Source organism: Physella acuta, unplaced genomic scaffold (assembly GCF_028476545.2).
Source record: "Physella acuta isolate Inbredline_101_S28 unplaced genomic scaffold, ASM2847654v3 ptg001115l, whole genome shotgun sequence".
Lineage (NCBI taxonomy): Eukaryota > Metazoa > Mollusca > Gastropoda > Physidae > Physella > Physella acuta.
Window position 1 is genome coordinate 1 of NW_026732632.1, and position 27,450 is coordinate 27,450.

General features: G+C 44.2%; 1 protein-coding gene across 1 annotated transcript in view; it reads left to right on the forward strand.

The window, feature by feature from the left end:
- Positions 1 to 4,397: 4,397 nt before the first annotated feature.
- LOC131955918 (serine-rich adhesin for platelets) overlaps positions 4,398 to 27,450 on the forward strand; it is a gene marked incomplete at its 5' end in the record, with an annotated part of 58,827 nt that continues 35,774 nt past the window's right edge. Inside the window, 6 exons of the mRNA XM_059320237.1 lie at positions 4,398 to 6,862; positions 19,611 to 19,680; positions 20,002 to 20,706; positions 22,730 to 23,014; positions 25,929 to 26,213; positions 26,623 to 26,791. Of these exons, the coding sequence (XP_059176220.1) occupies positions 4,398 to 6,862; positions 19,611 to 19,680; positions 20,002 to 20,706; positions 22,730 to 23,014; positions 25,929 to 26,213; positions 26,623 to 26,791 (3,979 nt within the window). The remainder of the gene's footprint in view (positions 6,863 to 19,610; positions 19,681 to 20,001; positions 20,707 to 22,729; positions 23,015 to 25,928; positions 26,214 to 26,622; positions 26,792 to 27,450) is intronic.

The window sequence follows — 27,450 nt, forward strand, 5'->3', positions numbered from 1 at the left end:
ATGCGATCATTTAAAATACATTTTACTCAGCAGACATTTGTAAGCTGGTGTGTTCGTCACGTGACCTTGACCTACGCGCTAAAATAAAGTTTACGGTTTTAACGGTTAGAGAAAAAACGCCAGTTTCCAAACACCGTGGGGAGGGGGGGGGGGGTGGGGTGACGAACAAGCAGTCGGCGATGCTGCGCTAATTGCTGTGATTTCACATCGCTTCCAGCCCCCCCCCCCCCCCCCCCACCAGCAGGCCCACCGACTTAATTACCTTGAAAGGTTACGTCTAAATACCAGCACTTGGCTGAACGTGGCGAAAACAAATGTTTTCAGCCGATTGGAGAAATTCTACATTCACGTCAAAATGCTGGCAACTGTACAACATCTTGGTTCATCATCAAGTGCTGGTCAGTGACTTGTCCACGTGACATAGCCACGCGAGTCTACGTGACATAGTCACGTGTGTCTACGTGACATGATCACGAGCACCAAGCACAGCCGTGTGAACTGTGTGAAAGCAACAATTGATTACACACAAAAAAAACCTAACAGTTTTTTTTACCAATGTCTCACTACTTAAAGCCGTCGTTGTTGTATTTTTTATTGAAATCATCCTCATGATCTTTTTCTGTATATGCCTAAGACACATGGGGCAGATGAAGTAGAGTTCATGTTTCGATGACCTCAGCAGACAAAGGGATAGTATGATCAGCACTATGCCCGGCCGTCTTTACTCCCCTGCGTTAGGTACTCATCAGAAATAGGTGGGCTCAGGTACGTTCTATAGATTGAACCCGGATTCGAACTCGAGACTTTCATGTTAGCAGTCTAGAGTTCTACCGCTAGGCCACTTTCTAATAGCAACATAAAAAGATGTTAGCTGGTTCGTGGCTTAAAGTTTATAGATTGATCAAACTTTGATCATTTAAAAAATGTGCCTTTAATTTTAGTTTTAGAAACATACGCAGGCCTACAGTTTAGTATGATAAAAAAAAAAGTTTAAAATAAAAATAATTAAATAAATTCAAATAATTTTTCCTGAAGCTCCAATTTTTTTTTATAAATTCAGACACGTGATCGTCTGTCCACACTCTCCCGCCCGCCCCCCCCCCCCCCCCTGTGTCTGCCACCCAACTCTCTCCATTAGTGAGTTAAGCTCCCCAGCATAAGGAAATAGAGCCACGTATGATTGATTGCTCAGCACAGTAATATCTCTAGCAATAATATTTATCAATTAACGATCCGAGCCGCATTACCCACGGGGAGGAGGGGGGGGGGGGTGATCATTCATTCATGGAGGATATGTGCTGAACGTGGTCAGGTGATTTTGGCACACGGGCGGGTGTTGATTGTAATCAATTAATTGCTGGCTTAGTGTGAGGTTAATTGGTCGTTTTACGTCACCGTATGTGGTGGTGTGTGTATACATCCACATGTGGTGGTGTCGATTTCAACCTGCTTTTCTTTTTGGATTTTCTTCCATAGCCTTTGTCCAACCTAAAACAAGCTGATTTTGGAGTTTTCTCTCCTTAATGGGTCGCTGTCCGGGGGTTTGAACTCCGGACTTTTGGGGTTAGCAACAACGAGCTCTCTTGCCCACCACGTCGACCCCTAATTAGTTTTCCAGATGAGTTAGTTGTTCAGTAAACTCGTTTCTCTGTCAGTTTCTGAAATAGCCGCATAATAGGCTATTGGAGTGGGCGTTATAAAGTCTATAGTCTTTCAGTGAGTTTGTATAATATCTAGTTGAATACTCGTAGGTCAGTGTGTCGAGGGCTGATCGAGGGCGTCATTAGCGTGAGTTAGTTATTGCGTGAGAGCGTCATTAGCGTGAGTTAGTTAGTGCGTGAAGTCGTGTGCGTGTGGAGCATGAACCCAATTATACATGTGCGTGATGAATGTATAGTTGTGTTAACATTTCTGATTGGCTGAAACAAAAGCTTTTGGTTGTCCGGGTTGTCCAACCTTGAGGTTGTCAGGACAATCACTCATACGGGGAATAACTGTTCAGTATATTGGGGGGGGGGGGGGGGGGCTGAGAGACATTATGTCTTGCTGGCAGGAACCATTTCCGGTTGCTTATCCGGTTGGAAACAGTTGATTGGATGATCGTCGGCCAATAAAAAAAAACGGCGATGCCAGTATAAAAACATCAAAAGATCTTTTTCTTCATTTCCGTTGCGAGATATTCATCTATTCTTATTTTTAATTAATCCTTTATTTTTTATTTTTTTTTTCAATTTAAATTTTTAAAATTTTTCTAAAAGCGGCACAAACCAAAGTTTTATTTGGATGGAATGGGTTGCGGTAATGTTTACATTTTGATAATGCTAACCTTGCTCGGCGTAAATCGATAACACCAACAGATCGATAATGTGTTCTACTGGACTCGATAAGTTAACTACTCATTGGTTGGTTGGTCAATGATTGTCCAGATAACTTAACTACTCATTGGTTGGTTGGTCAATGATTGTCCAGATAACTTAACTACTCATTGGTTGGTTGGTCAATGATTGTCCAGATAACTTAACTACTCATTGGTTGGTTGGTCAGTGATTGTCCAGATAACTTAACTACTCATTGGCTGGTGGTCAACCCACCCCCCGCCCCCCCTCCCCCCCCCCCCCCCCCCCCCCCCCCCCCCCCCCCCCCCCCCCCCCCCCCCCCCCCCCCCCCCCCCCCCCCCCCCCCCCCCCCCCCCCCCCCCCCCCCCCCCCCCCCCCCCCCCCCCCACCCCCACCCTGCTCTACAAACGTGTCGTCAAACCCAATAAAAAGACCTGGGCAATACCACAGAAACATATCGATCCCACAGATAACCGGTTTACCTGGACAAACACCTGAGTGCGCATGTAACCGTTTCCTCCTGCCTCAACATTCCCGCGGTTACAGCAGACACAGGAACCTGTCGGCTGCTTCCCTGATCAACTGACCTTGACCGACGTGTTTCTCTTGTCTCCGTGAAATTACGACAAACATTTCTTCCGTCATTAATTATGACCGATCGATGAAAAATCGATTATAGTTTGTAATCGATACTGAGGGTTTATTTCTCTTGACGCGACTCGTGAGTTGGGCGAAAACTAGGTCATCACAGCCGGCTCGGTTTTCTAAATACATCTCTCGTCTGCTGGTTGGTACCTGGTGGTACCGATTTGTTATCGATCACTCGGGTATACAGTGGACACGGCTCTAGAAATACCTATCTGGAGATGTTGATTTCATGGTTTAATGGAGCCATCTTGTGACGAGTGAATGTGTTCTATTTATAGACATCGGGAATTCGCAGCGTTTGACGGGGATGTTTTAAATCGGGACGTCGTGGAAAAATTCCAGAGATGAAATATTTCTGACATGTGGATGTTTCTTCTTGTGATGTGGATGAGTGGATGTTTAGTGCAATAAGGTTTAGAGTACATTGTGATGTTTTGGCTGTATAATGATGTTAATTACGTGGATAACCTGTGATTACTGTGGACTATGTAGACTTAGTATTCCCCCCGCCCCTACTGAAACGTTCAGTTTTGTAGATTAACTCACCTATTACTGTAGTCATACATAGTCTGTGTGTTTACGTTAGACAAGTCACTAAGTCTATGTGTCTAAGCAAGACCAGTGACTAACTTAGTCAATGTGTCGACACTAGACAAGTGACTAAGTTAGTCAGGAAGCCTACACAAAGTGTGTGACCAACCTAGTATATCTGTCCGACTTTTGAAGACGCCCCCCCCCCCCCCGACTTCCCCACTTATCTCCGATATCCCATAATATCCTACCCATCTGGCCAAACCCTTGTGGCCTGGTCACCTTGTTTGCACAGGTCAAATTTGTCACGGACCTTCCGTCATGGTCACCCAGTGTCCATTCAATCTTACCTGCCTCAGGTAAACATTGTCTTTAGTAAAGTACGTATCTCTCAGTCCGTCCACTACACCGTCATTGTGTTGTAAGTCTCGAGGTGGTTCGTGGAATATTCTAGTGCATCGTGCTGCGGTTTTCTGACACTGTGGTGTGGTTGGATAGGAAGATTTAACAATTGCAGGGGACTTAACTCTATTTAAATGATTGCATTGTCGAGTCGAGAATGATGGATTTAAGACAGAGAAATTTGCTTTTTCTAGGTTTGTATTCTTTTAAAGATTTGTGGGTTTTTTTCCCTTCTAAGTTTACCCTAGTGGTAGCTATAGAAACGGCGTTAATCTCCATAATGTAACAACTCGTCACTCGAGTAAGTCTCACATATTTCGAGCTGTCCCAAAAACACACCTCAAATCTCGGGAAATACCGGCTTTATCACGCGATGTTTTAACGCACGATCATTCAATGTTAACATCAACCCGTTGTTTTTTAACAGTTAACATCATCATCATCACCGTTAACAATGTGTTAAAACATTTTATTCTTCAGAGCAACTGAAGAAAGCCAAGACGATTAAAACTGGACCTGACCTTGACCGTCGTGTGGGCGTTTCAAATAGCGTCAGGTCAGCCCTCACGGCTCACAGTGAGGATTCGAACCCCGCCCTAAGCCACTACAGTCACAGTAGCTACGACCGGACCTTAGGCCACCACGACAAAGGCTTGACCACCAAGCCTGCCACTTCACCCTCTCTACCTCATCAAGGTCTTCGCTCCTCCGTCCACTCTGACGCTGCCTTAACGCATGGAAGTTATGAAGATGGCTACACCCCCAAAACTGATGGCTCGATCCCCAAGACTGACCCCCTCATAGACGAGTCATCCCGGGTCCTTGAGGAGGTGAGGGCGCGACTGGAGAACAGACGGGCCAGTTTTAACCCGGACGTCAAGATTTCGCTGTCGTCTGCACACTCAGATGGTCAACCGGAAGTGACGCCAAGCTCCGTCTTCACGCCAAGAAGCGATGGAGTCTTCCGGTTCCCTGACTCGGCAGCGGGTTCTAGACCCTCCGTGTCCGACACCACGAGACGCGAATCTCTGGGGTCGGAAAAATACCGGGAGAGTCGGCAGCAGATTCTAGAATCATCTGGTTACGTCAAGAGACAATCACTGACCCCAGACACCGTGAGACAATCCCTGACCCCAGATACGATCAGACAATCACTCAATCATGATAACGTCAGACAATCATCGCCCCAAAACTCCCCACAGCCTGTAGAAAGTTTTAAAAAGACGTCCATCATGACGTCACAGCAGGAAAACCACACAACCGGAAACGATGAGCGAATGTCTGTCGACAGAACAAGACAACACGACGACCGCCTCGGTCTGACCCAGCATCATACCAACTCACTCGTGCAAGTAGACAACAAGGGCAGTTACTCTGCTCACAAAGACACCAACGGTAAATTACTTGCGTCAGACTTCAACGATTTCTCTAAGCTCACAACGGAGGTGAGGTCAGATCAAGTAGAGCTAACCAGACCATCAGCTGACGAGATTAGGCTAGGTCTGGGTTTGAGCGCCGTCACGCCTCAGAGAAGTTCAGAGCCGATGAGGTCAGTGCAACTCATCCATGCTATTACCGACAACTTTTCTAAAATGGGAAATTACCTGGACAAAATGGAGGGGCAGGTGGAGGGCTCTAGAGTCACGAGAACTCAGAGTTTACACTCGCATGTAAGACACGAGTTGCCTCCCTCTGTAGACCTCAGGACTGACGTCACTGTTCACAGTACTAAAGAGGCTATATCAGATCTTTCTGGCAACCAACACACTGGGGAGGTAGTTCAAGGTCATATGTCTGTACTTCCGGCAATGACAGCTCCCCCTGAGTGTCAAGACATCTCAAAGCTAGCGATAGAATCAGAGCAAAGTGACGTAAGCAGTGACGTAGATTACCGAGACCCTGGCGAGGGTTTAGTTCCAGAAACCGATTCTCCCACTGAAACAGTCGAACCAAAAACCACGTTGTCCAGAGGTCGTCCGGTTGGCCGGAGTCTGACCGAGTCCCGGCTGTCCCGCCCGGACAGGTTCCGGCCCGACTTCACCGTCCTGGACAAGATAGACGAGACCAGCGAGTCGTCCAAACCAGGGGCGCCGCGAGCCCGCCGGGTCGCCGTGGCCATGCCGGGGGTGGAGTCGACACTTGAGACCGAGTTCAACAGCAGGACCGGTGATACTGGCGACAGGACCGGTCAGGCATCTAGCGAGGTGACCGGTCACCATGACGAGCTGACCGGTCACCCTGACGAGCTGACCAGTCACCCTGACGAGCCGGCCCCCAGCCCGTGGCACCATGACTACTCCATCCACCAGGCGGAAGCCGCTGACCAGCTGGCTGACCTAGACTCCAGAAAGCCCGTCAACCAGGAGGCGCTGGCCGCCCGACGGATGCGCTTCTCCGCCCCGGTGTACGGGCTGAGCCCCAACCTGCAGCTGTTGGACGCCGCAGCAGACGACACCCAGCCCAAACGTCGCCACTCCGAGATCTACAACAAGATGGAGGCGGCCAGGATCGAGCAGGCGTTCAGCAGTCTGCTGGACGACCTGGACAAGATCAGCAACTCGGAGGGCACCGTGTCGGACATTGACCTCAGCGATAACGACGACATTCTGGCCCTCAGTGACGGCTCGTCTGGCTCGTGCGCCAGCACGCCGCACCGTCCTAAACAGACATCTACGTCACTTCCGACAGGAAACGAGTCACCAATGAAGAACTCGCATCACGATGTTGTTCCATCTGAGGACATTGACGTCACGGATTCTATATTTAACCTCGACCAACTAGCTGTAACAACAGTTCTAGATTCTACCCCACGTGATCACCAGGATACCCAAAAACAAGCCGTGACCCCGGAAGTAACCCTGAAGCCGACTTCAATGACCGACACAGTGCCGAGTGGCGACATTGTGGTCAGTTTGGAGGATACCTTCACTGGACATTCTGTTAAGGTAAACATTTTTTTTTTCTTTATTTCTTGATCTTCCTAACTTTTTATTTTAGCTGATCTTATCAAAGTTTTAAATTTTTAGACATGTTTTTAAAAAATCGTATGCTTGTTCTAGATCATACGGCCGTTCACAACCAGTTAATTTAAAGTTACAGTAACGGTACTGTAAAGTTACTGTTACGTTACTGTAAGAACAATGTATGTTATTCTGGCCTCGTTTAGCTCTCTATACTGCATCTTTGCTAGTTAAATCGTATCGAATGACGGTAACTGACATATGAGAGGGCAGAAATGACCCAGGAGAGGTAAGACCTGTAAAGTCAAGGTCATCCCACATACCAGAGCACGAGCCACACCTGACCATGACCCACACCTGGGTGAACGACTCTCTGGTTACCTGGACGTCAGGGACATGTCTATTTCCTGACCCAGTCCCTCGTATCGTCATGTGGCACCAGCTGGAGTTGAACTGACCAGCGGTCAACTAGGAAGATTACACCCATGTTTTGACACGCTTACTACTACTGTCACCTCAGTTGTCTGCATGCCTCTTACAGCCACTACTCAAACATCCAAATGTGTCTAGCCGTTTAACACTTTAATAAAACAATATTTGTCGTGCGACCTGCAATCATTCATACGTGTCTACACAATTTATGATGGTAACTGGTTGATGTGGGTCTACACAATTTATGATGGTAACTGGTTGATGTGGGTCTACACAATTTATGATGGTAACTGGTTGATGTGGGTCTACACAATTTATGATGGTAACTGATTGATGTGGGTCTACACAATTTATGATGGTAACTGGTTGATGTGGGTCTACACAATTTATGATGGTAACTGGTTGATGTGGGTCTACACAATTTATGATGGTAACTGGTTGATGTGGGTCTACACAATTTATGATGGTAACTGGTTGATGTGGGTCTACACAATTTATGATGGTAACTGATTGATGTGGGTCTACACAATTTATGATGGTAACTGGTTGATGTGGGTCTACACAATTTATGATGGTAACTGATTGATGTGGGTCTACACAATTTATGATGGTAACTGGTTGATGTGGGTCTACACAATTTATGATGGTAACTGATTGATGTGGGTCTACACAATTTATGATGGTAACTGGTTGATGTGGGTCTACACAATTTATGATGGTAACTGGTTGATGTGGGTCTACACAATTTATGATGGTAACTGATTGATGTGGGTCTACACAATTTATGATGGTAACTAGTTGATGTGGGTCTACACAATTTATGATGTTAACTGGTTGATGTGGGTCTACACAATTTATGATGGTAACTGGTTGATGTGGGTCTACACAATTTATGATGGTAACTGGTTGATGTGGGTCTACACAATTTATGATGGTAACTGATTGATGTGGGTCTACACAATTTATGATGGTAACTGGTTGATGTGGGTCTACACAATTTATGATGGTAACTGGTTGATGTGGGTCTACACAATTTATGATGGTAACTGGTTGATGTGGGTCTACACAATTTATGATGGTAACTGGTTGATGTGGGTCTACACAATTTATGATGGTAACTGGTTGATGTGGGTCTACACAATTTATGATGGTAACTGGTTGATGTGGGTCTACACAATTTATGATGGTAACTGATTGATGTGGGTCTACACAATTTATGATGGTAACTGGTTGCGATCAAAATATTGATTCACAATTTTAGATCCGAGCCTAGCCGAGGGCCGGGTGAAGATAACGAGTCTTGGTATAACCCACCCCGCCCGTGCAAACAACGTTGTTAGAGATAGCAGTAATCTCTACTCTAACCGATAAACTGGCAATTTGTCAATTGGAACATTACACATGTCCGTCTATTTCAACAGCTCATCTGTCATAGTGAACATTTCGCCTATCTGTCAAATGCACAGCTCATTTGTCCGTCAAATTGACCATTTCGTATGTCCGTCAAATTGACCATTTCGTCTGTCTGTCAAATTGACCATTTCGTCTGTCTGTCAAATTGACCATTTCGTCTGTCTGTCAAATTGACCATTTCGTCTGTCTGTCAAATTGACCATTTCGTCTGTCTGTCAAATTGACCATTTCGTCTGTCTGTCAAATTGACCATTTCGTCTGTCTGTCAAATTGACCATTTCGTCTGTCTGTCAAATTGACCATTTCGTCTGTCTGTCAAATTGACCATTTCGTCTGTCTGTCAAATTGACCATTTCGTCTGTCCGTCAACTTGAACAATGTCTTATCCTCCACACTAACCTCAAGCAGACGTCAAGCAAAAGTTGAAGGCCCTAACTGGTGGTTACAACGGTAGCTAGCGGCTAACTGGTGGTTACAACGGTAGCTAGCGGCTAACTGGTGGTTACAACGGTAGCTAGCGGCTAACTGGTGGTTACAGCGGTAGCTAGCGGCTAACTGGTAGTTACAGCGGTAGCTAGCGGCTGATCTCGTATTGACAGGTTGGGACCTGTTGTCTGCGCCTCAGTGAACACCGACAGTTTGACGACAACACCCCCACCCCCATCCTCAGTCCCCTATGACAAGGTGAACTCAATAGTGCACAGACGATAAATCTTAATGATGTTGGACCCTAATGTAGGACCTTAATGTAGGACCTTAATACACTGCCTACAGGCGCTACATTCGTGCAAAATGTGCAAGTAGGTGAACCTGAACAGCACCAAGCTAAAAAATTAAATAGATTTTTTTTTTTTAAGATGTTATATACATTCTGATAAGCAGAATATGTTTTGCTAACACGTGTTTTAAAACTACCACAACACATCTCCATTTCATAAACCTAATCTAACTAAATATAGCCATACTCCGTGAAACACATGTAGTGTTTACGTTTATGTTTTTGTCAAGAGTTGAAAGGTCAAGTTATGACGTACTACCCACCTACACTGTGTATAATAAGGGAAGTAACTTATGAACTACTTGAGACTATTAGTTCCCCTAACGATACATCACAACTCAAGTGCTAGCTTCGCCAAAGTTCTCATGACCGTGTAATGAATGAAACAAGTTCATTCAACAAAATCTACCAGCCCATTGGATCATTTCCCCATACATTTCTTAACCTTTCTTAGTCTTGCTAATAGTTAGTCTTAGCTTAGGGTTAGTCGGAATCGCGACGGATTCATGTCTCTAACATGGTAACTAAGTGACGCTATTCTGCCCTAATTAATGAGCCTATACCATTCTGTATTGTTGTGTAGAGCTATACTCTAGTTGTTGTATTGTTGTATCAAACTATACAACTGTTGTATTTATTGTCGCAACGTTTAAATTATTTGAAATATGTTCAATTAGTGCGTAATTTAACAGACCCCATCCCATGGTTTATTACAAATTTAGAATGCTAATTGAGTAAGGTTACGTTTTTTTTAATTCCCCCATCTCCCCCCCCCCATTATTTCTTCGTATATTTTCCCCTCTCCTCCCTCACCCCTCTCCCTCCCTTCTCCTCCCTCCCCTAATTAGAATGACTGAGCAGAAAAACTCCCCCCCCCCCCACGTACATACTGTTGGCTCCACGGAAATATATCTCTGTCCCATTACAAACTGTTGACCCGCTAGATAAGGAAGGGGGGGGGGGGTTGTGTCGTCTGTCAAGTGTGTGTGTGTGGGGGGGGGGGGGTGTCGTCTGTCAAGTGTGTCCAGGCCGACCTACAAGCCAACAACCCGAATGTGAAGTCTTGCATTAAATCTTAGAGGTCAGGGGTCACCGCGTTTCTACTCTAATTATTTACCGAGGGCAGAGGGGTGTTTCTATCATGTTAGGTCTGGTTAGTGGCAGCTTAAGGTCTCTGGTTAGTGGCAGTTTAAGGTCTCTGGTTAGTGGCAGTTTAAGGTCTCTGGTTAGTGGCAGCTTAAGGTCTCTGGTTAGTGGCAGCTTAAGGTCTCTGGTTAGTGGCAGTTTAAGGTCTCTGGTCAGTGGCAGTTTAAGGTCTCTGGTTAGTGGCAGTTTAAGGTCTCTGGTTAGTGGCAGTATAAGGTCTCTGGTTAGTGGCAGTTTAAGGTCTCTGGTTAGTGGCAGTTTAAGGTCTCTGGTTAGTGGCAGTTTAAGGTCTCTGGTTAGTGGCAGCTTAAGGTCTCTGGTTAGTGGCAGCTTAAGGTCTCTGGTTAGTGGCAGTTTAAGGTCTCTGGTCAGTGGCAGTTTAAGGTCTCTGGTTAGTGGCAGTTTAAGGTCTCTGGTTAGTGGCAGTATAAGGTCTCTGGTTAGTGGCAGTTTAAGGGCTCTGGTTAGTGGCAGCTTAAGGTCTCTGGTTAGTGGCAGCTTAAGGTCTCTGGTTAGTGGCAGTTTAAGGTCTCTGGTTAGTGGCAGTTTAAGGTCTCTGGTTAGTGGCCGTCTAAGGTCTCTGGTTAGTAGCCGTCTAAGGTCTCTGGTCAGTGGCAGTTTAAGGTCTCTGGTTAGTGGCAGCTTAAGGTCTCTGGTTAGTGGCAGCTTAAGGTCTCTGGTTAGTGGCAGCTTAAGGTCTCTGGTTAGTGGCAGTTTAAGGTCTCTGGTTAGTGGCAGTTTAAGGTCTCTGGTTAGTGGCCGTCTAAGGTCTCTGGTTAGTGGCCGTCTAAGGTCTCTGGTTAGTGGCTGTCTAAGGTCAGTCAGACAGGTCTCTGGTTAGTGGCAGTTTAAGGTCTCTGGTTAGTGGCAGCTTAAGGTCTCTGGTTAGTGGCAGTTTAAGGTCTCTGGTTAGTGGCCGTCTAAGGTCTCTGGTTAGTGGCCGTCTAAGGTCTCTGGTTAGTGGCTGTCTAAGGTCAGTCAGACAGGTCTCTGGTTAGTGGCTGTCTAAGGTCAGTTGGTCAGGTGTATGATGTAAGTTTGTCTCTAGTCGGACAGTAGCTGTCTACCTGAAGAAGGTAAGGTTGTTTTAACCCTAATTTGACCCTTAACTTGCAATTAAACATTTGTTTCGTTACATGATTTTTTGATTCCTAACATGACAACCCGCATCCCATTCAATAAATTCAACTTTTGACTGGTGACGTCTGCGTGCAAATAGTTGAACGTGGTGTGTGTGTGTTGGGGGGGGGGGTGCAGCTGACAAACTGTGGTAAATAAACCACTGGTCTCTCGCTGGACACCTGTCCGGATATTTTAACGACTGTAATTATAACACTAACCAGAGCCCTATCACTGACCCTAACACCAACGTCCACCACTGTTCCTGATATTGATTCTACATTTAAAAGTTGATATAACTGATGGATCGACTTAATTGGGGCGCTGGTTGGGGGGGGGGGGTGTGCCCCGAGACTTGTACACCGACAAAGGACTCCCATCACAAAGCTCCCAGACCATAAAACTTGCTTCTAAGTCAACTATATAGTAAAACATTCTTTTTCAGCTTTTCATATTCTAGTTTTTTTTATCCGCCAAAAACGCACACGACTGTCAAAATTGGTTTATGCAAATTAAATTAAACTCCACATCCCGGGCAGACGATCTGACGTCTGCACCAAAAACCGGCAGTTTGTTTTTACCGTAAGATGACGGGACCTGTAGCGCCACCTAGTGGGAGCTCAGTGGGACGTCTATTATGGTGGGGATGGGGGGGGGGGGGTCTGTTGTGGTGGTTTTTTTAACAGTGTAACAATTTTTACTAACATGGGGGGGGGGGGCAAACAGATTGTCACAGATCCAGAGGAGTCACAAAATCCATGAAGATACAGTTTTGACGTCACGTGGTATAGGGGAGTCACATTGTATGGAGTCATGGAGCTAAAGGAGTCACAGTTTAAATAGTAAGATTCAAATTTTTAAAAATATTACTTCTGTAACAGTTATCATTCGACTCATCTAGTTTTTTATTAGTGCTTTAGACGGGGGAAAAATTCAGAGACTCCGTTGGGGGGAGGGGGGGGGGGTTTAAACCGACAGTCATAATCAAGTGAACCCCTAACCCTTAATTACACCAGATTGAACCTATGTCACTTTTAAGGTGTGATTGAACCTATGTCACCCTTCTGGTGTGATTGAACCTATGTCACCCTTCAGGTGAGATTGAACCTATGTCACCCTTCAGGTGAGATTGAACCTATGTCACCCTTCAGGTGAGATTGAACCTATGTCACCTTTAAGGTGTGATTGAACCTATATCACTTTTCAGGTGTGATTGAACCTATATCACCTTTCAGGTGTGATTGAACCTATATCACCTTTCAGGTGTGATTGAACCTATGTCACCCTCCAGGTGTGCCGTATCTTCTGGCATATTTTCTCCCACCCCCACACCATCAGCAGACGTGACCCTAACAACATCTGAACGGACCCGACGACACAACGATCCCCCTCCCGTACCTCGTTAGTCTGCTATCTGCTGTGTCGTCGTTATCAGTTACCTGAGGGGGGGGGGGATCTAGGGGTTAGGCGCGAACGTTGCTGATGGGGGCCTGCTGGGGGTGAAGGTCACCGGGGTCAAGTTTACAGCTAGTGTAGATGCTTCCTGCAACTGTAAGACCTCTAAAAAAATTTGTCCCCCGTCGCTACGAACCAAACTATACCATCACAAATACATTTCACGCATGACTGACCAGATATTGTTACATACCGGTGACAAGATTTTCAACTGTCAAGTTGTTTTTTTTTAAACCGCCGTATGTGAAATTCGGTTACATTTTTAAAAACTAAAACATCCAACTGGGGATGTGTTTACCTACTTTTTTGAAGTGACGAGGAGGGGGGGGGGGGGAGTAGATTATTCGGCGAATAGTTTTAAGGTGCGGGCACTCGGCCTCTCACCTCACAATGTTAGCGTCGACCATCCTCGCGTAGGATGGCAGTAGTGGGACGTAACTCTCGCATACAGTGACGTACAAGTTATCTCACCCAAACACATGTGATGTAAACACGGATTATCTCTGCGGACATTTCATCTCAGCGACGACGTGGTGAGTTAAACACTGAGATCTAATCATTACTAACGGTCGTGCTTAATAAAAATATTTGTGTGTGTGAGAATGTATAGATTAATACGTGTATTCAGTATCGTTACGTTTGGCTGATAGAACCTTGTTAAACAGAGACATTAAAACCTTATGTTCTGGCCAGCGCATGACAATAATAATTAAAACATTTAATTAAATATTTAATTACCATACGACCGCCTGCATATTTATCCGTGTTACAGCTAATTAGAATCTATTAATTACAGCTTTGAAGTTACCTAATGTAGTAATTTACAATCATCAGACTAATTAAGGCCACGTTTTAAATAGCATTGGTTGTCATCTTAAATTGGTTGTTGTTGTTTTTATACGCCAGATGTTGAGTTAGACCGACTAACCGGCCTACCTTGTGTGTCTTCGCTGTTATAGACGGTCGTATCAAGCGGGTTCTATTACATACAGCTATGTTATAAAACTATGTTACACATCAGAGCTACATTAAGACATAACGTTAGCCTCAAGGTTTGTGTTAAAACTGAGGTTACGTTTGGTGCCTGTGTCTGTTTACTTACGGTTATCACGTGTTCTAATAAGCTGACCTGGTTATAACGTACGATATTAAGATTGGCCGATATTTTACAATGAACCGAAATATTTAAGTTACTTAACTGTCCATTAACTGACCAGCGAAAATAAACACCAGAAATCGCAGTGATGTATTACATAAATTGATTATAACTTTTCTCGTGCCTATGTTATTAGGATGTGGTTTAGAGTATATGTAAGCATTATGTAGAATTAGTAAAGGGTTGACGTAGTAAGTTGGACGTATTAGGTTGGACGTATTAGGTTTGCGGTATTAGGTTGGATGTATAAGGTTGGTGGACGTATTATTTTTGACGTATTAGGTTTGACGTAACTGTAGTGTGTTGGCAGGTGCTAGCACACCGTTGTATATGCCGCTGCTGTCACCCCCTCTCACGCCCCCACACCTCCCACCCACAAGATTAGATAAGCCAGGAACTCACGTCGATGAGGTCTGAATGTACCAATCGACCCTGGTCAGTTTAGAACGTTAGCGGCCATTCGTGTAACAGTTCGTGTCACCAGGTGGCGCTCAGTGTAACAGTAACATTTCATCAGAGTTTTTACACCCGATAAGAAAATTCGACGCAAAAAAATGGTTGAATGACTTCATTGATATACTGCCAGACGAAGCCACGCCCACATTTCATTCATGCCGCGGCCGGGTATCATGTGACCAATTGACCTCTGGGCCGACTAGAGCCCGGCCTGGGATGATACAGCACGCCACGAGGGGAGCTTTGATACACCCGGCCCTGACATCCAACTCGTGAATCAAAAGCCCTCGACATCGCCGCGGACAAGATTGACATTGTAACCCAACGCTGGTGTTTTGTGGCGTGTTGTTCAATGAACAGATTCATCAACTGCCTACCATACAGTCGTCTGAAATATCAGCAGATCTAACAGGTGTGTTCATGTCGTTCTCGCCTACCTGTCTTAACGTAACGTGGCTTCGTTAAAATCATTACATGTTTTTTTTTTCGCAAGACTAACGACCACGTAATAGTACCCCCCCCCCCCCCCCCCCCACCCAAAAAAACCGCCACTGCAACTGCGACATCAAAATTTGTAATGAAAAGCAAAACATTCGTGCTTGCATGGTATGACCTGGTGTTGATAAATGAGGTGACGTCTGCCAAAGTCCCCACACCAACCACCACCGCCAGAGAACTTCCCCACACCAACCACCACCGCCATACGGGTACACCTGGTTAGGTGTGGGTTAACCGGTTAGGGCAGGTGGTTAGACGTCATGGTACGAGGAGCTACCTGTAGGAAGATTAATTAATTAATACACTAATTGCCACTTTTTTTTTAACCCACTTAAAACTTTTAATAGTTGTTAATTCAAATAGAATTCTACGTCTGTTATTTATTTAAATGTGTGTTATACCATACTAATTCGTGTGGAATGTTTAACGTATTTAAAACACATAGAATCCCAAACTAAAAAGAATATCCATCTATAAAAGACATGCACGTTTGATCGTTGAATGATTGTAAGCTTATGTTTTTTTTTTGTTTTTTTTTTTTACCCAATAATCGAATACAGCTTAACTAGGCTGTAGTTGGTGGACATTTCCGTTGTCCAGTCGTGTCCAGGAGATTGCCGTTGTCCAGTCGTGTCCAGGAGATTTTTGTGATCTAAGAGATGCTCCTTGCCCGTGTCCCGCTACTGACAGTTGTAGGCCTAAGATCCACACATCACACGGAAACAATCTATGTCGGCTCACACGCTGAGATGGGCGTGGCACATGTAGACAGTGCCGGGACATGACCCAGGGGTACAAACAACATGTGTGGTGGATCTATTGAAAGACCGAGCTTTGTGCGTGGGGCCTTGGCTGGACAAGGTCTGAAGGTTCATGGTAGGCTGGTTATAACCAAGTGTTCAGTTGGTATATTGTAAAAAAAAAAAAGATAAATGTTTATGTACTTTATATTCATCTTTACCTAATTCTTTTTTTATATAACTAATTGTACTAATTAATTAACATATTAACGAGCCGAGTTGTGCCACTTGGCTGCAGAGGCGTAGCGACCCCTCCCGGCGCCCGGGGCGAACATTCAGTTTGGCGCCCCCCATATATATATATATATATATATGTATATATATATATATATGTATATATATATATATATATATATATATATATGTATATATATATATATATATATATATATATATATATATATATATATATACATATGCGTGTGTTTGTGTGTGCGACAGTCTGGAAAAAAATTAACAATTACGCTTATTATCGTTCCCTAAAATTTCACTGGACGCCAATTAAATTCCCCATAAGACGCCGAAACAAATAAAAAGTAGAAAATCAAAAGAGCTTAGAACAGTGGGCTCCATCGAACCCGAGAGGTCCGGTAATTCAGTCTCAGGGCTTTCGCGGAGGTCAAGACAGACACCCGGCTCATAAGATTCACGATCGGATTTTGTCGGTGTGGACGATACAACTATTAAAAAGTGTTCGATGATTGAAACTGGTAGGGTTTGGTACTCCAAAAAGTTAAGAACCACTGCTTTCGAGTGTATTTTGTAGAAGGTGCAAGCCTTATTTGGTCTACTTTTGGTCGTGTCTTCAGAACAATGTCGATAATAGTAGGCCAATATTGCAATTTTGAATTATCAGTTAGGTTGAACAAAGTAATAATCAGTACAATATACTAATTTTCTTCTCTCTTAACATTTTGGCAAAGAGTGTCGCTTCCCATCCACCCGCATCGGATAGCGATACAAGAATCTATTATATTTATTTCTCTTTAATGCAGTGATCCAGGCAAGATGTAATGCAATCAAGTAAAAGTATCTGATCTATCACGATGAAGTTGAGAGAATCGTAAGAATCGTACAAAGAACTATTCGCGCTATTACTTAGCAAAACTGGGTAGTGAAATCGTACATTAAGTGTTAATACAATACATTTCTTTTCTAAGTGTTAAAAGAGTTATCTAGCAACCGATCCAGTACAAATCCTGCGGGTTTTTTTTTTTTTGTGAAAAGGCACCCCACCATCTTGGACAAAAATGGTAGAGCGGATTCTTAAACGTCACTAACTTTTTTTTATGTTACACAATCGTAAAATACGCTTTAGTTCAATGGGTTTCTTTTCTGAGTGATATCGGTTATTTATTCCTTAATCCGGTGTGAATTTTTCCGATTTTAGTCTTCGAAAAAGCGCCCCCCCCCCATCTAGGAAAGCTGGAAAGCGGTTTTTCCGGTCACGGTTTCTTAAAGATATACGTTTTACAGTTACACAATCAAGGTAGAAAACAGTTAAATCAGTATGCAAAGGCTCTCAGCCGTTAAATTTTTTTACTTTGACTGTTTATAATTCAAAACTGCAGCTTAAAATGAGCTTTTAATTATTTTTTTCTACCCCTTTTGGCGCCCCCCGTAGGGTCGGCGCCCGGGGCGGCCGCCCTCCCCGCCCTCCCCTAGCTACGCCTCTGCTTGGCTGGTCAGCTCACTAGAAGCCTAACTACAACATACACCCATACACACGTATTTTTTCATGTCACACAAACCTAACCTGTCTGTTTATATGACACAAACAGACGGTGTCGTATTAAATTAATTCCCAGTACATTTTCCCACGGTGTCTGCTTGATTTAGTCATGTTCATTTGGCAGTTGGATATTTTGTTTTGGAAAGGGAGCTGACAGGTTTTAAAGCATTACATTTTAGACAAAAACCTGGAACAACATAGGTTTCAAACTGGCAAACAGACCGAAGACATAATTAGCCACAACGCGACATTGTAAAAGAAAGAAAAAAAATCGGCTGTACAAAAATCATGGATTGTTTTGTTTTTTTTTGGCTTCTCTTGTAAACGAAAACCTGGCCACTTCAAAAAAATCCCTTTGAAGATTATTCAAACCCTTGAGTTATCTTCCCTTGAAGGAAAGAGTTGTTTCGGTATCTATCAGGGGTATACACTGGCCGTCTGCTTATATAAGACCCCCCCCCCCCCCCCACACACACACACAAAGAGGTTCTCAGACTTTATCTCTCTAGCGAACAATTTTGATTTGATGAGGGGATCTGTACAATATAAAACTAGCACCAGTAAAATTAATTCTTTGTTTTATTATGTGTGTGTGTGTGGGGGGGGGGTATAGCACTGGATTTCTTCCACAAAAACTACTAACATTAGCCTTCTTTTGTCGAAATGAAATTAACTTTCAATTGAAACTTCAACATCAAGACCGGGTGAGTTTTATCCATACATACAAAACATTCGGCGTATGTGACATACCACCCTCCCCCCACTTCTACACATAAACACGTGAAAAGTTTAACCGACATATGCCACACTCATGTCAACCTATGTATGGCTAGCCTATTCAGGTTCTTACATGAGAATAATTTTTATTGTTGGATTAAAAACAATCAAACCTGAACCACTTTCGTAGAATGTAGATCTTTTTTAAACTTCGCACTGACAGTTGTGTTTATCTGTCATTGTTTTGTCAGTCTTTTGTCATGCGCGCCTGCCCTCTGTCTGTCATTCAACAAACTTTTGTTGGACGCCGTCTGTCATTCAACAAACTTTTGTTGGACGCCGTCTGTCATTAATAAAAAAAACTGAACCCAGATGTTGTATCCAAACGTCCACAGCAAGAGGTCGCTGGATCAAATCTCCCCGTACCCTGGGCCGCGACCCAACCGTCACCAAGATCAGGTCACCAACAGTCACCAAGATCAGGTCATTAACAAAACCATCCATCACGTGACACGGGAAAACCATCACCTTTTCTGTCAGACGATTAACTTAATCCTTGGACAAACTGGGCTATAAATCTCGTGGTATCTCGTTGTTTCTATAAATCTCTTGGTATCTCGTTGTTTCTATAAATCTCTTGGTATCTCGTTGTTTCTATAAATCTCGTGGTATCTCGTTGTTTCTATAAATCTCGTGGTATCTCGTTGTTTCTATAAATCTCGTGGTATCTCGTTGTTTCTATAAATCTCGTGGTATCTCGTTGTTTCTATAAATCTCGTGGTATCTCGCAGCGAATATTTCTAAAATATGTTTTAAAAATAATTAGTTTACTAAACAAAATTTTATTTTTGCTGGAAATATTCTTCTACATTATGTTTGTGTTTTGTATATAAAAAAATGCACTCATTTTACATACGTTTTTTTAAATTCTTATTTAGGAAACCAATTAATCTTTAAAATTATTTTTGTCTAACCTTGATTCAAGATTAGAAGAAAAAAAAACTAATTTATTTTGGGTATTATCTCCCCAGGAGGATGTAGAGTTAACACCTGTCGTCTCACCTGGTTCAAGTTTACCGTCACCTGTTGCCCAACACTCAGGTGAGTCTTGTAAACTCTGGACGTGCAGACATACGTCTGCTACACACCTCAGCTGTATTGAAGCTTAGAGGTAACCTAACAATCGATACTTAATCTCTCTCTCCCCCCCCCCCCCCTCCCGGACATTACTTTGGTAAATACAGGTTCAATCCTTTCAAATATATATATTAAGAAGATCAATAATAATGGTTGGGTTATTTTAATTTTTTCATTTTTGTCTTCAAGTCTCTCAAAGAAAAGACCACCTGTAATAAAAACATGTCAATCTGAAAGACCCTAATCCAATGTCCTGGTCAATAATTTCATTTTATCTTACAACAGTCTCAGCAGTTGACCACACGTCGACAATGACGGGCGAAAACTCCATCGAGCCGGGATCGAAAACAATGGACACCGACGCGGAAGTCATCAACAACAACAACATTGTCATGAAGTCAACCTCCACCCTACAACTTGTCACCGCGCCCCAACCCACGCCCCACCCCGCGCCTGGGGTGCGCACCTTCCACGTGAACAAGGAGGAGGACGGGACCATCACGATGCAGGCCGGTGCGGCTGACGAGAACCAGAACCGCGTCATCACGGTGCGCACCAAAAAACAGCGCACGCCCAGTAACGCGGACGAGGAACTAAAAGACAAGATCGTCAAGAAGACGATGGTGTCCCCGGGGGGTGCCGTGATTGAAGAGACGGGCGTCGTCCACACCAAGAAGAGGATCACCTCCAGGGGCTCTAACTACTTCACACGGAGGGAGTACACGACACGGACCCGGAGGGACAAGGAGGGGGGCGAGACGGTGGAGCATGACGTCACTGTGGAGACGGATAACAAGTCGGTCAGTCAAGGTCAGTCGTGGGGCGACAAGGTCGTCACTCGGGTCAACCTAGAGGATGCTAAAACTGTCAATGGATTATCGTCCGTGCAGTCTGTGGATGATCTCCCTTTCGCTGATGAGGAAGACACACCCGCTGAAGCCATTCCTAGACCGGAAGTAGCCAGCTCCAATAAACAGCTACACCTTACAGGTAAGCCAAAACTGTTGTCTTTATAGATTATTATTAGATTTTCTATTATCATTATATCAATTTTTTGTTCCTTTAATAGTTTCAAATTTCATACGGACTAATATATTGTCATATTTTTCTTATATGTCTGTCCCTTGGTTCAGAAGCTTTTTATTATTGAGTACTTTAGTTATTATGTCGGTACTTTCATTTCATGAACTTGTGCGCCGACTCAGCCATAATTAGTACATGTCCTAGTATTGAGAAGTGAGAAGACTAAATTCTAGACTAAATAAAAAAGACCACTTCTCCTGTCAAACCTGACCCCCTTGAGTTAAATGTGTTCAAAAAGTTAGAACGAGCATTGCAAATCTCCAGATCTCTTGACCTCCCTGTAGTCTCTAGTCCTGTCGATTGTAACTACAGTTCAATCGATTTTCTCTCATTCTTCATCGAATCTAACTCAAAATCTAAATTATATTCTGTATGAGCATATGATTTGAAAGTTTGATCTAGCTAACTCAGCAGAACTGGTGCACACAACATTACCAAGCCGGTAGTTGTGTAAACAATCTTTGGTTTTGTTGATGTCCAGAACAAAAACTTTGAGAAGGAAGTCACAGGGTTGGTCTGGCCCTAATCCCTGACCACGTCTGGACATCACGTCCACCTTTTGGTCTGATCCTTTGCTTATTTAAACTCTCCGTCATCCTACAGGGGTTGACATGGTCTAGGGTAGTCTTCTGTGCTAGTCTGTCCTTGGATTATCTACTATTTCACGATTGCGTCCCATTAATATCAATCTGTTTACAATCGCAAATAATTGTTTTACGTCAATTTCAAACGTTTTGTGTTCAGTGTAGTAGAGTTTTAGAATAGGAATGTAATTATTCAATGGACTAGCTGTAGGCAAGTTAAATATAGTCGTGGGTTGTCGAACCTGTTTCAAAAACTGCCATCAAAGGAATGCAAGTCGGGACCTATATTTTTATGTGACACCTCATGATGAGTAATTCTAAATTTGTGAGTGTGTTCCATGTCACGCTTCTCTCCCCTGTGATGCAGGTAACAACAGGTACTGTCCCATTTACACTACCCATTTAAGTAATGGCCGTTTGTAATAACATTACATCGCAGGTCTGCTGTTGGTAGTTTTACTAAATCTGCCACCCCCCCCCCCCCTCACCACATCCGTGTACCCAAAAGTTAAAGTGTACTTAGCCTTAATGGGATCAACCATTATGTAAAAAAAGGTGAAGCATCTATGTTGAGTTGACCTTTAATTTAAACCCAGCGAAACCTTTTCCAAATTTACACAAGACGTCCCGCCGTGCAGTTTTCATAAACTTCTGTTTGAAGTTGACTTAACATAATTACCCCCCCCCCCCTCTCTCTACTACCTGCCCCGGGGACCTAAAGCTCCATCTTTACCCAAGCTCCGTGCCCACACAATCTACACATAGCCCCAGTGTTGATACACGATTTTAATTTTCGTTATGCAATCAGTTTTATTTGTTCGTCTTTTGTTACATAAGTGATGATTTTTATCGCTGTCGTCTCTCTGTAGATCTACGGGTAATTTAAATTTGTGATTGTCGGAAATGTAAAATATTGTGTTTGACGGAGTTAAATTAGCTTTTCATGGCGCAGTTATAAATGTGAGGCAAGGTCTTGCTTGATGTAGCACACTGTTATATATAATTATCTGCCCTTGTTGTTTGCTAAATGTCTGAATATATTATGCCTCATTTGCCCTACCACAGATCTGATTTTTTTTCTATGTCCTGATGTTATATTATGCCCTAAGTTATATTCTTTTGTCTAATGTGTTATCCTTAAGTCCTGTCCTTTTATATGTCCTGGATCATATTATGTTATGTCCTATTCTCAAGTCCTGAGTCCTGTTCTTTTGTCCTAAGTTCTATTCTGATGTCCTATGTCCTTTCTGTTCGTCCCTTGCTCTGTTCTTGTAAGTCCTATTCTTAAGTCCTAAGTCCTATTCTTGTCCCGAGTCCTACTACCACAGCTCATATTACTTCCACAGGACCGCCGGAAGTATCCCAAGCCCTGAAGGACATGGACGCCCTAGAGGGGCGCCAGGTCGTCCTGGAGTGCCGCATCAAATTCCCCGACACGCCCCACATAATCTGGTTCAAGGACGGTCAGGAGCTCACAGAGGCTGACCTTTACATTGGCCGCTACGACGAGCTGACCGGCAGGGCCACGCTGACCATTCCAGACGCCACCACCTTCGACACCGCCCTGTACACCTGTGTGGGTCAGAACCAGGTGGGGGAGGCAAGGACACAGTGTAGAGTCGTCATCAAAAGTAGGTGCAGGGGGGTGATGTCATCAAAAGTAGGTACAGGGGGGTTCATGTCATCAACTGTTGGTACAGGGGGATCATGTCATCAACTGTTGGTACAGGGGGATCATGTCATCAACTGTTGGTACAGGGGGTCATCAAAAGTAGGTACAGGGGTCATGTCATCAACTGTTGGTACAGGGGGGTCATGTCATCAACTGTTGGTACAGGGGGATCATGTCATCAACTGTTGGTACAGGGGGGTCATGTCATCAAAAGTAGGTACAGGGGGTCATCAAAAGTAGGTACAGGGGGGTCATGTCATCAAAAGTAGGTACAGGGGGGTCATGTCATCAAAAGTAGGTACAGGGGGTCATCAAAAGTAGGTACAGGGGGTCATGTCATCAAAAGTAGGTACAGGGGGGTCATGTCATCAAAAGTAGGTACAGGGGGGTCATGTCATCAAAAGTAGGTGCAGAGGGTCATGTCATCAAAAGTAGGTGTTGGGGGGGGGGTCATGTCATCAAAAGTAGGTGCAGGGGGGTCATGTAATCAAAAGTAGGTGCAGGGAGGTCATGTCATCAAAAGTAGGTGCTGGGGGGGGGTCATGTCATCAAAAGTAGGTGCAGGGGGGTCATGTCATCAAAAGTAGGTGCAGGGGGGTCATGTCATCAAAAGTAGGTGCAGGGGGGTCATGTCATCAAAAGTAGGTGCAGGGGGGTCATGTCATCAAAAGTAGGTACAGGAGGGGTCATGTCATTAAAATTAGGTACAGGGGTCATGTCATTAAAATTAGGTACAGGGGTCATGTCATCAACTGTTGGTACAGGGGGGTCTTGTCATCAAAAGTAGGTGCAGGGGGGTCATGTCATTAAAAGTAGGTTCAGGGGGGTCTTGTCATCAAAAGTAGGTACAGGGGGGGTCATGTCATCAAAAGTAGGTGCTGGGGGGTCATGTCATCAAAAGTAGGTACAGGGGGGGTCATGTCATCAAAAGTAGGTGCAGGGGGTCATGTCATCAAAAGTAGGTACAGGGGGGTCATGTCATCAAAAGTAGGTGCTGGGGGGTCATGTCATCAAATGTAGGTGCTGGGGGGGTCATGTCATCAAAAGTAGGTACAGGGGGGTCATGTAATCAAAGTAGGTACAGGGGTCATGTCATCAAAAGTAGGTTCAGGGGGGGTCTTGTCATTAAAAGTAGGTACAGGGGTCATGTCATCAAAAGTAGGTTCAGGGGGGGTCATGTCATCAAAATTAGGTACAGGGGTCATGTCATCAACTGTTGGTACAGGGGGGTCATGTCATCAAAAGTGGGTACAGGGGGTCATGTCATCTAAAGTAGATTCTGGGGGGTCATGTCATCAAATGTAGGTGCTGGGGGGGTCATGTCATCAAAAGTAGGTACAGGGGGGGGTCATGTAATCAAAGTAGGTACAGGGGTCATGTCATCAAAAGTAGGTTCAGGGGGGGTCTTGTCATTATAAAAGTAGGTACATGTGGGGATCATGTCATCAAAAGTAGGTATAGGGGGTCATGTCAAAGTAGGTATAGGGGGGTCATGTCATCAAAATTAGGTACAGGGGTCATGTCATCAACTGTTGGTACAGGGGGGTCATGTCATCAAAAGTGGGTACAAGGGGTCATGTCATCTAAAGTAGGTGCAGGGGGGTCATGTTATCAAAAGTAGGTACAGGGGTCATGTAATCAAAAGTAGGTACAGGTGATCATGTCATTAAATGTTGGTGCGGGGGGTCATGTCATCAAAAGCAGGTACTGGGGGTCATGTCTTTAATTTTAAGCAAAGTAGGGGTTGTGTCAACATAAAAGTTAAATGTATTTAAACATAAGTTGAGGTGTGTGGTAGTTAGAGAGGGGGGGGGGGGGGCAAGTCATCAATAGTAGATAGATAGTCATGAGCTATGTCATTAAAATTAGGTTGATATAAAACACGAGAGGTTATGTCATAAAAATCAAGTATACCGAAGGGGGCCCATGTCAATAAGAAAGTTAGTTGAGGGTAGTGGGGGGTCATGTCACCATGAGAAGACACTTGTAGTTAGAAGACAGGTAACGGGAGGTACCGCTACAGGAGAGGTTGGAAGGGAGGTAACCGATGGCACGTCGAGTGGTGTAGTTGTGAGATGTAACAAAAACTCGACCACTCATCGCGGCTTTTTTTTTTTCTCACCCCCTCCCCCCCCCCCCCCCCCATATTCATGCCTATCCCTAGTTTCATGCCTGTCTGGTCGTGTTAAATCATATCATCTATTAATTAGCCTGAATCAACCAGCGACCTTGGAGGTTGTGAAGTGAATGAAAAAAAGGGGGGTGGGAGGGTGGTTGGGTGGCGGTAGCTAGTGTTGAGTCCTTTCAAATGTAAATTTTGAATGTCTAAATTTAGACCACAAATGTGTGTTTAATTAATTAAAAGAAAAAACATACCACGTGACGCCCGTCAAGATTTACCCGCTCTTTAGCAGACGCCTGTTTGCCATGCATGACTCAATCAAACGACCAGAGATTAAAACTCAAACACGATTTCAGGACCTCTGGTCGCATGACAGCAAATTACACAGCTAAAAATTACTTCGGAATTTCCCCTAACCACTGTTTGACGAATTTAAACAGATCAAGTTTTTAAAGAAAAAAACTGCTAATTCATTTTCAGCTATTTTGGTTAAAATTTAATGTCTACGTTTTTCCAAAGAGGTCTGAAATTAGACCACCCCTCCATTACATACCTCCAATTTTCACCTGTAGTTTTACATAAACAAATTGCCGTCATCACCTCTTACTTTACCGACCCTTTCCACCCCCACCCCTTTACCAGCCCCTAATCCCAGTGCTCACATACTCAGCTCTCTCCCCCCCCCCCCCCACCCACCCACCCCCTTTAGCAGCCCCTAATCCCAGTGCTTACATAGCTCTACTCCACCCAGGGAGGCCGGACAACGTACCTGTCTTCGAGAGGGGCCTGTGTGACGTCACCGTGGCCGAGGGCAACTCTGTCCTGCTGTCGTGTCACGTGACGGGGGCCACCAGCGTGACCTGGCAGAAGAATGGCGTGCCCCAGAAGCACTCGCAGGATGCCAGACAGAGCTTCGACGGGCGCGAGGCTCGGCTGGAGATGAGTGACGTGTACGTTGATGACGCGGGGCTGTACTCGTGTCTGGCCCAGAACGAGGCTGGGGTTCAAACCTCGTCGTGCGAGCTTATTGTCAAGGGTAGGTCAAGCTCAAGGTCATTGTCAGAGTTGCCACTCTCTTTTAGAATACGGAAGTTTTTGGTGTAGGTCGTGGTTTACTGGAGGGGGGGGGGTATCATTGTCAAACTGATAAACGGGTTTAAGTACTAGAACGCCATATAAGGAGGAATTTGATAAAGATAAGTACGTGTGAAAAGGAATGTCTAGGAATTTTTTTTACTAATGAAAAAACAACCAACCCAGTTTCCACTGGGTAGGTTTTACGATGATGCTGACATAAAAATGGACCATTAATTTTTATGTTAGGTGGCTTGTATTTTAGGAACATAACTCATTTAAAAAGATAAACAAATACAGTATAAGTTACTTCCCCTGTCTAGTTATTTATAAATTAAACATCAAGACTCCCTGATTTCCCTATCTACCAGCCAGTGGATCTGAGAGTACAGTGGTCCCCATGTTCTTGACCAAGCTGACCAACGCCACCGTGTATGACGGGGAGAGTCTGATCTTGGAATGTGAGGTCGTAGGGTCACCTGAACCCAACGTCTTCTGGTTGAAGGACGGCAAAGACCTTCCACAGGACCTAAGCTTCAGGTAAAGACCTTCCACTAAGCTTCAGGTAAAGACCTTCCACTAAGCTTCAGGTAAAGACCTTCCACTAAGCTTCGGGTAAAGACCTTCCACTAAGCTTCAGGTAAAGACCTTCCACTAAGCTTCAGGTAAAGACCTTCCACTAAGCTTCAGGTAAAGACCTTCCACTAAGCTTCGGGTAAAGACCTTCCACTAAGCTTCAGGTAAAGACCTTCCACTAAGCTTCAGGTAAAGACCTTCCACTAAGCTTCAGGTAAAGACCTTCCACTAAGCTTCAGGTAAAGACCTTCCACTAAGCTTCAGGTAAAGACCTTCCATTAAGCTTCAGGTAAAGACCTTCCACTAAGCTTCAGGTAAAGACCTTCCACTAAGCTTCAGGTAAAGACCTTCCACTAAGCTTCAGGTAAAGACCTTCCACTAAGCTTCAGGTAAAGACCTTCCACTAAGCTTCAGGTAAAGACCTTCCACAGGACCTAAGCTTCAGGTTGGCTAGGAGTTTTCTTTTAGACTTTTATTTGATTTTAGACCTGTACTGAAAACAAAATGGCATATTAAAATAATACATACGCTTGCTGATTGGTGTAACTATTTTTTTTAAATCCAAAAAAAAATTATTTGGATACATTAGGGATAAAACAGTCCTGATTGGTTAATTTTATTTT